Source organism: Bufo bufo, chromosome 5, assembly GCF_905171765.1.
Source record: "Bufo bufo chromosome 5, aBufBuf1.1, whole genome shotgun sequence".
NCBI classification, from domain to species: Eukaryota; Metazoa; Chordata; class Amphibia; order Anura; family Bufonidae; genus Bufo; species Bufo bufo.
The window spans coordinates 549,168,243-549,177,724 of NC_053393.1; the positions used below are offsets into that span (position 1 = coordinate 549,168,243).

A 9,482-nucleotide genomic window follows, 5' to 3' on the forward strand; every position below is an offset into this window, starting at 1 on the left:
CATGAGTTACACAATGACACGCTGACTCCTGTCTCTAAAAGCTATCTCTATGTGAAATAATTGTAAATATAACTAGCTAATGTATCCTCCTCACTGTGAAGTCTCTGACCCTAAAGCAGTTGTATTCTGTGTTTTAAGATCTCTTTCTTCTATCAGTCATTCTGTCCCTCCAATGTACAAACACAGGAAAACATGGCAGATACAGTCTGGGATCTTATATAGTGTTTATGACATGCCCACTGACATCACCGCTATAGCCCCTTATGACTGTCTTAGCCTGACTGCAAGGCATTATGGGCAAGCCTGCTGGGATGGGGTCATATGTTTCTCCGTCTTCATCTTCACATCTTCCCTACATTCTATTATGTAAAATCTTGGATGCCACTTTGAATGATTCATGCAGGACAGATGCCAAAAACTTTGGATTTGTTGGAAACCAAAGTTTCTGAGAAATTTGTAATGAATTTGATCCATATAGAGTCTACTCGCTCATTAGAATTTGTAGGTGCTGCAGATCACTGGCTCCATAACCAAGTCTAATTAGAGGTCCCATTTACGTTCATGACCAGGTTATTGCCCGGGTTGAAGGATATCTTATAATATTCAAAGCTCATTGGACTCCTGAACATGGCAGAGCCCAGTGCATGGAGGTTTCATACAAGTAATGGACCTCCATGCACTGATGTAAAGGCTCCCCAAGGTGCCATATGGCTGGAGATATATCCCCTAGAAGCAATACTTCGTTATATCATATCAGCATCTGATAGCTCTTGTCACAATTTGTTTCTGTTGATTGCGGAGGCATATGGAGGTACAGTAGATGCCTCATCTACCTCTATGGAGCCTTTATTAAATGCTATGAATGATTAGAGGGAAAATTGATGCAAGGAACGGGCAACAAAACCGAAGAACACCCTTTAATTTATGGAATTACAGATAAAATGACTGATATCCCTGAGCTGCTGGAACCTTCTCCACCATAGACTGATAAAGATTCCAATAAATCATCGATGGAATGTTTTTGTGTCTAGTCTTCCCGTCCTGTCATGAACACCGGTCATATCTTTGATGTTTGAGAAGCCCGGTCCGATAGCGGAATGATTTGTTGCAGCCTGTGCACATAAATGGCTTCTCCCCTGTGTGGATTCGTTGATGGACGACAAGATTAAACTTCTGACTGAACTGTTTGTGACATTTGCCGCAGGAGTAAGGCTTCTCTCCAGTGTGCGTCCTTAGGTGAACCACAAGTTGAGAGGCCTTGATGAAGACTTTCTTGCACATGGTGCACCCGTGCCGGCCGCTGGAATGCACTGTTTGGTGTTTTATGTACTTGTCTAATTGGGAGAAGCAATTCTTACAATGGTCGCATTTATATTGTTCCTTTCCCATTCTTGACCTGGGATCGACAGATGTCCTTTTCTTAAAGACACAAGTTGAGGTCTTTGGTCCTTTGCCCTGGACTTGGTGGACAACAGGTGGACTATATGGAGAGGTAATATTGACAGGATCATGACTAAGAAATGTTGGAATGCGAGAAAGAAGGGAGGGTTCAACAGACGATCGAAGAGTGGAATACAGTGTATTGTTGCCTTTAAGTTCTTCATCAGTTTTCAAAGTCTTCATCCTAATATTAACCTTATAGGATGCCAGGCCTGGTGACCTTTTAGCAATTGGGTTTTCAGATATTGAAATTCGTTTTGACTTGAGATGTCCACCCAATGGTGGCAATGGTGAACATGATGTCTTACATTGAAACCTTTGCCAATTATCCAGTTGTCGTCTCAAATTTTTGGTTAAATCTGGAATTTCTAAATTATTAACTTTTTCAGATCCTGGGAAAGCTGGCTGAGATTTCAAAGGTCTATCTATTGTGGGGGTTGACTTGGCAAAGCTTTGGTTAGCAGTAAGAGAGGTTTCTATTGATGCCTTTTTTGTACATGGTCCATGCCTCTGATGACGGAGAAGACCTGTTCGGTATCGGAAGGACTTATGACATTCTGCACATAGATATGGGGTTTCTCCTGTATGTATGCGTTGGTGCACCACAAGATTGAACCTTTGGCTGAATCTTCTGCCACATTCAGTGCAGGCAAAAGGCCTTTCTCCAGTGTGAGTCCTTTTATGAAGGATGAGTGTGGATTTCCGAATGAAGCTCTTATTGCATTCTGGGCAAGTATTTCGTGATCCAGTGTGGGATTTCTGATGTTCCATCATTTGACTCTGGTGGACAAAAGATTTTTTGCATTGACTACATTTAAATAGTTTCTCAGCAGGACAATGTGAACTGGCTTGCGATGGGGCTGGAAAAGACATGGTCTGCTGGCAAATGGAGGCAGGTGATTTACAAGAAGGTTTAGTACCAGACAGATGAGAAGTTGGAGATAACGGCAATGAAGGTTTAGTTGCAGACTCATTAACAGAAACTGGATGACTGGTGGAGGTAACCAAGGAAGTACAATTACCACCATGGGGTATGTATGTATCATAACTGGTGGAAGCAGGTTTTATATGGGAGGCTGGCGGACATGAGATCATGGATGATGAATGACATTTTACACCTGATGGAAGATATCTAGCAGAGGACAATGTGGAAGAAAGTTTAGGACAAGAAGCAGAGGAAGGTGACAAAGGGTTTTTACTCATTTGGTAAACCATGTAGGGTGATGTAGCAGAGAGATGCTTCATAGCTGGGGCAGAAATTTTTGAACAGCCTGAGGCTAAGGTTATTTTCTTATCTGATGAAGGACGTATTGGGAAAGAAGAGGTGAATGCAGGTTGAATACATGATGAATGAGAAATCAAGGAGGATGAAGCTGATGGAGGCTTGGTATCCAATGAACGACTGATGGAGAAAGGTGAGGCTGATGGAGGCATAGTATCCACTGAATTACTGATGGAGGAAGGTAAAGTCAATGGAAGCTTAGTAGCCAATGATTGACTGGTGGAGCATGTTAAAGCCGATGTAGGATTAGTAACCAATAGCTGATTGATGGGAGAAGTTAAGGTTGTTGAAAGCTTACTATCCACTGAAAGATTAATAGAGGAAGGTGAGGTGGATTGAACTTTACTATCCAGTGAATGACTTATGGAGGAAGGTGAGGCCAATGGAGGCCTAGTAGTCAACGAATGAGTGAAAAGGGAAGTAGGGGCCAATGGAGGTTTACTATCTAATAAATGACTGATGGAGGAAGGTGAGGTCGATGAAGTCTTAATTTCCAAGGAATGACTGATGGGGTAAGTTGAGGCTAATGAAATCTTAGTGTCCAATGAATGACTGACAAAGGAAGTTGAAGTTGGCTTAGTATTGAATGCATGACTCGTGGAGGAAGGTGCGGTTGTTGGATGCCTTCTACGCAAAAGACTGTGGATGGAAGATGGTACATCCAACACAGTCTTTATACTTGACTTATTGTATATCAAGGTTGTGGGGGATTTCATTCTCAGGTCGTGAGACTCAACAGATGTGAGAGGTTTAGTGCTTGCTAGAGGATGTGAAGAAGGTGCAATTGATGGGACTTTAACACCATGTAAATTGTGGTTCATGGTTTTTGGGCAGGTAAGTGGTCTGAGCTTTGAGAAATGAAGTTTGGAAGCTGCTGTGTCATGTACAGAGTTCAAGGAAAATGAATGATGGACGGAAGAATGTGGAAGAATTTGTGATGTTTTAACAGTAGCAGTCATATGAGGAAGATGTCCAGGGCTCTTTTTCTCCACCATCGTCTGTGTTTTTGGAACATTTTTCACACATTTTCCTTCTTTCTCATGCCTGACAAGAGCTGGCTTGTAGCGGAAGCTTTTGTCACATGTAGGACATCTATACGGCTTCTCTCCTGTATGAATCCGCTGATGGATCACAAGGTTGAACCTCTGGCTGAAACTTTTCCCACAGTCAGTGCAGGCATACGGCCGCTCTCCTGTGTGCGTCCTCCGGTGGAGCTTCAGTATAGACTTCCTAATGAAAGTTTTGCCACAATCAGGGCAGGCAAAGGTCTTGTTTTCCTTGTGTGATTTCTCATGCTCAGCCAGAAGGCTGCCGTCTTTGAATACCTTAGAACAATGTACGCATTTACGGAAATTCTTCCCCATTTCTGAGTTCTGACTCCTGGTTGAGAGTTTCTTACTTTCACAATTGGAAAGTATTTTGTGGTTCTTGTGAGAACTGTAAGATTTTGTTGTCTCTTGGTCAATTCTTTCGGTCTGTTCATCATCTTGTGTCCGTATTGTGCATGTTGCCTGAATCAGATCCCTCAAAGAAAATTTCTCATGATCTCCAAGAGATCTCCGGTCATTGTATCTTGGACTTTGAAGACTTGAGACGATCTTCTCGTCATCCTGAGTGAACAGTGAATTCTCACTGTGGCAGATCATTTTATGGTCAATAAGTAGGGACCAGCTATTAAAGTCTTCTTGACATTGGCAGCACTTGTGGCATAGACCTTCTAAGACACCATGGACATACTTCTTGTACTGACTGCTCCCTGCATCTTGCTCATCCAGCTGGGTTCTTTTTAGTTTCCTCCTTACCTTATTACTAGAGAATATAGAAGTATTGTCTTCAATTTTATTGCAAACATCATCTAAAAAGAGCACAGAAATTAACATTTGTACGATGTGAGCAACTATGAAAATCACATAAAAAATCATCTTTATAAGATGTATTCAGATTACTGAGGGTCCTGGGATTCTTTTTATGCTTGATGCTGACCTCTACAATACTAGTATTTTACCAACTAAGCCATGGCCTCCAAATTACTAGTTCTTTAAAAATTCAAGCATGACCCCCATTTTACTAGATTCTTACCAATTCAAACATGACCCCATTTTACTAGTTTCTTACCAATTCAAACATGACCCCATTTTACTAGTTTCTTACCAATTCAAACATGACCACCATTTTACTAGTTTCTTACCAATTCAAACATGACCACCATTTTACTAGTTTCTTACCAATTCAAACATGACCACCATTTTACTAGTTTCTTACCAATTCAAACATGACCCCCATTTTACTAGTTTCTTACCAATTCAAACATGACCCCCATTTTACTAGTTTCTTACCAATTCAAACATGACCCCCATTTTACTAGTTTCTTACCAATTCAAACATGACCCCCATTTTACTAGTTTCTTACCAATTCAAACATGACCCCCATTTTACTAGTTTCTTACCAATTCAAACATGACCCCCATTTTACTAGTTTCTTACCAATTCAAACATGACCCCCATTTTACTAGTTTCTTACCAATTCAAACATGACCACCATTTTACTAGTTTCTTACCAATTCAAACATGACCCCCATTTTACTAGTTTCTTACCAATTCAAACATGACCCCCATTTTACTAGTTTCTTACCAATTCAAACATGACCCCCATTTTACTAGTTTCTTACCAATTCAAACATGACCCCCATTTTACTAGTTTCTTACCAATTCAAACATGACCCCCATTTTACTAGTTTCTTACCAATTCAAACATGACCCCCATTTTACTAGTTTCTTACAAATTCAAACATGACCCCCATTTTACTAGTTTCTTACCAATTCAAACATGACCACCATTTTACTAGTTTCTTACCAATTCAAACATGACCACCATTTTACTAGTTTCTTACCAATTCAAACATGACCCCCATTTTACTAGTTTCTTACCAATTCAAACATGACCCCCATTTTACTAGTTTCTTACCAATTCAAACATGACCCCCATTTTACTAGTTTCTTACCAATTCAAACATGACCCCCATTTTACTAGTTTCTTACCAATTCAAACATGACCCCCATTTTACTAGTTTCTTACCAATTCAAACATGACCCCCATTTTACTAGTTTCTTACCAATTCAAACATGACCCCCATTTTACTAGTTTCTTACCAATTCAAACATGACCACCATTTTACTAGTTTCTTACCAATTCAAACATGACCCCCATTTTACTAGTTTCTTACCAATTCAAACATGACCCCCATTTTACTAGTTTCTTACCAATTCAAACATGACCCCCATTTTACTAGTTTCTTACCAATTCAAACATGACCCCCATTTTACTAGTTTCTTACCAATTCAAACATGACCCCCATTTTACTAGTTTCTTACCAATTCAAACATGACCCCCATTTTACTAGTTTCTTACAAATTCAAACATGACCCCCATTTTACTAGTTTCTTACCAATTCAAACATGACCCCCATTTTACTAGTTTCTTACCAATTCAAACATGACCCCCATTTTACTAGTTTCTTACCAATTCAAACATGACCCCCATTTTACTAGTTTCTTACCAATTCAAACATGACCACCATTTTACTAGTTTCTTACCAATCCAAACATGACCCCCATTTTACTAGTTTCTTACCAATTCAAACATGACCCCCATTTTACTAGTTTCTTACCAATTCAAACATGACCCCCATTTTACTAGTTTCTTACCAATTCAAACATGACCCCCATTTTACTAGTTTCTTACCAATCCAAACATGACCACCATTTTACTAGTTTCTTACTAATTCAAACATGACCCCCATTTTACTAGTTTCTTACCAATTCAAACATGACCCCCATTTTACTAGTTTCTTACCAATTCAACTTATTAAAGCATGACTCTCAATCAATTAGTTTCTGACCAGGTCAAACATGACCCCCACTCTACTAGTTTCTGACCAGGTCAAACATGACCCCCACTCTACTAGTTTCTGACCAGGTCAAACATGACCCCCACTCTACTAGTTTCCTACCAGGTCAAGCATGGCGTCCACTCTACTGTTCGTCCCTTGTACCATTCATAGCCAATCATAACTCCTGCCTTAATTTCGCTGGTTCCTTACCTAATGAAAGCAAGATTTCCAGGTTTTCCTGCATGACCTCCGTGTACAGGTTTTTCTGCCACTCCTCTAGATGGCGCCATTCTTCATTTGAGAAATAAATTGCCACATCATTAAAATTCACAGGGACCTACAGCAAATTAAAAATTGATAAACAGTTTTTTCCTGTAGAAATATCATGAGTCTGTTTTTTACTAGGTCACGGTAACCTGTTGCCTATAGAAAGTGATTTGCTTTGAAAATATTAGTCCTGTCATATGCCATATTTTACTCCAGAGCTGCAATCACAATTCTGCTACACTCCTCAACAATGAAACTGCAACATCAATAGCACTATAATCCTGGGAGTAGGACCGGAGTGACATTCCCATGTGAAGGTCTCTTCATGGCATTGTCCACATGTTCTCCAGACCAATTTCTGGCTATCCTACACAAAAGCTGGACACATTGCTAAAGAGGACAGATCTCCGTTACAGCCTCCATTGCTGTCATACATCATGATAGCCTTTGAGAGCGGTGGGGTGAGGTCAGTGGAACACCTGTAGCTGGATGTCTGGCTCGTAACCCAATGTAGTGCAGATGCCTTTTGAAGGTTTGTGTAGACACTGTTTGCCGCCCTAGGCTTGGGAGGTGATGTCCAAGTTCACTTGCAGTACAGAATGGATCACTAGGCGCCATTCTTCTAATCAGATGGTCTGTCCGGGCAGAGGTTCTCCTTTCTGCACCTAATGCTGTCATTTCAGTTTGTCGCTGTTATCCCAACCACCCGGACACAGGAAATGTATAGAAATTTTAGCTTTGACGCTAGAAGAATAGTGAGTGCAGCTCTGGAGTATAATACAGGATGTAACTCAGGATCAGTACAGGACAAGTAATGTATGTACACAGTGACTGCACCAGCAGAATAGTGAGTGCAGCTCTGGAGTATAATACAGGATGTAACTCAGGATCAGTACAGGATAAGTAATGTATGTACACAGTGACTGCACCAGCAGAATAGTGAGTGCAGCTCTGGAGTATAATACAGGGTGTAACTCAGGATCAGTACAGGATAAGTAATGTATGTACACAGTGACTGCACCAGCAGAATAGTGAGTGCAGCTCTGGAGTATAATACAGGATGTAACTCAGGGTCAGTACAGGATAAGTAATGTATGTACACAGTGACTGCACCAGCAGAATAGTGAGTGCAGCTCTGGAGTATAATACAGGATGTAACTCAGGATCAGTACAGGATAAGTAATGTATGTACACAGTGACTGCACCAGCAGAATAGTGAGTGCAGCTCTGGAGTATAATACAGGATGTAACTCAGGATCAGTACAGGATAAGTAATGTATGTACACAGTGACTGCACCAGCAGAATAGTGAGTGCAGCTCTGGAGTATAATAAAGGATATAACTCAGGATCAGTACAGGATAAGTAATGTATGTACACAGTGACTGCACCAGCAGAATAGTGAGTGCAGCTCTGGAGTATAATACAGGATGTAACTCAGGATCAGTACAGGATAAGTAATGTATGTACACAGTGACTCCACCAGCAGAATAGTGAGTGCAGCTCTGGAGTATAATACAGGATGTAACTCAGGATCAGTACAGGATAAGTAATGTATGTACACAGTGACTGCACCAGCAGAATAGTGAGTGCAGCTCTGGAGTATAATACAGTATGTAACTCAGGATCAGTACAGGATAAGTAATGTATGTACACAGTGACTGCACCAGCAGAATAGTGAGTGCAGCTCTGGAGTATAATACAGGATGTAACTCAGGATCAGTACAGGATAAGTAATGTATGTACACAGTGACTGCACCAGCAGAACAGTGAGTGCAGCTCTGGAGTATAATACAGTATGTAACTCAGGATCAGTACAGGATAAGTAATGTACGTACACAGTAACTGCAACAGCAGAATAGTGAGTGCAGCTCTGAAGTATAATACAGGATAATTACAATCTCTGTGTGTAGAATAATTCTATATATAAAATGTTTCCTGTATTATAATGAATAGCTGAGGATTTGATTTGGTTTTGTGCTGTTAATACAACAATTCCTGATGTTCTGTAGCCTGTGATGCAGTACATGGACCCCACAGCAGACAATACTCTCTATTACTAGGTGACATCACACATCGCTCATAATTCCAGACTTTCCATAGAATTACTTATGGTGGAGTTTGTAAGCGCCCAATTATCAGCAGAGAGAAGGGTGTAAAGAGAGAACGATGAGTACATACCTGCCCAGAGGGCATAGTGATGTCAGGGGCTCGGATGCTGCAAAGTGACATCTTGGTGACATGTGAGCAGGAGGCTGCGGTGGCTCAGTGTCACCCCTGCTGCTCCGCACACTGCAGTACAAGGGTTAAATGCTATGCAAAGTGCAGACCCAAGGATCAAAGCCTCCTCCCAGCATGCACTGCTTCCACACAGCTGTCTACTTCCCGTTAGTTCATTGAATCTGGAAAACTACAAATCCCAGAGTCCTTAGGGCTGCACCCCCTGGTGGCTGCTGCCTATACTGCGATAGTGAAAGAGAAGGAAGGATTCCACTGTATCTAATCCTAATGTGTGTGATTCTGTCTGTTGTGTATCTAAGCCTATCATGTGTGATACTGTCTGCTGAGCTGTGTATCTAATCCTATTCTGGGTGATACTGTCTGC

At 41.0% G+C, this 9,482-nt stretch overlaps 1 protein-coding gene across 2 annotated transcripts; it reads right to left on the bottom strand.

The window, feature by feature from the left end:
* Positions 1 to 903: 903 nt before the first annotated feature.
* Positions 904 to 9,232, bottom strand: LOC121000779. 2 transcript variants are annotated; one of them, XM_040431409.1, is made up of 3 exons: positions 9,059 to 9,232; positions 6,823 to 6,949; positions 904 to 4,577 (listed from the first exon to the last, which is right to left on the bottom strand). In XM_040431409.1, exons 1-3 carry the CDS (start codon positions 9,107 to 9,109, stop codon positions 1,045 to 1,047), a joined length of 3,711 nt encoding a protein of 1,236 aa, XP_040287343.1. In that variant the 5' UTR covers positions 9,110 to 9,232; the 3' UTR covers positions 904 to 1,044. The 2 variants fall into 2 exon arrangements, with proteins under 2 accessions (XP_040287343.1, XP_040287345.1); XM_040431411.1 differs by having other exon boundaries at positions 6,823 to 6,903; positions 9,059 to 9,172.
* Positions 9,233 to 9,482: the final 250 nt, after the last annotated feature.

Bases quoted from the DNA above. Each gene is read 5' to 3' on its own strand.
- LOC121000779 (XM_040431409.1), bottom strand. From the start codon at position 9,109: ATGTCACTTTGCAGCATCCGAGCCCCTGACATCACTATGCCCTCTGGG. The intron at 6,950-9,058 runs GTATGTACTCAT...AATTTGCTGTAG, and splicing joins TCACTATGCCCTCTGGGCAG to GTCCCTGTGAATTTTAATGA. The intron at 4,578-6,822 runs GTAAGGAACCAG...TGCTCTTTTTAG, and splicing joins GGAAATCTTGCTTTCATTAG to ATGATGTTTGCAATAAAATT.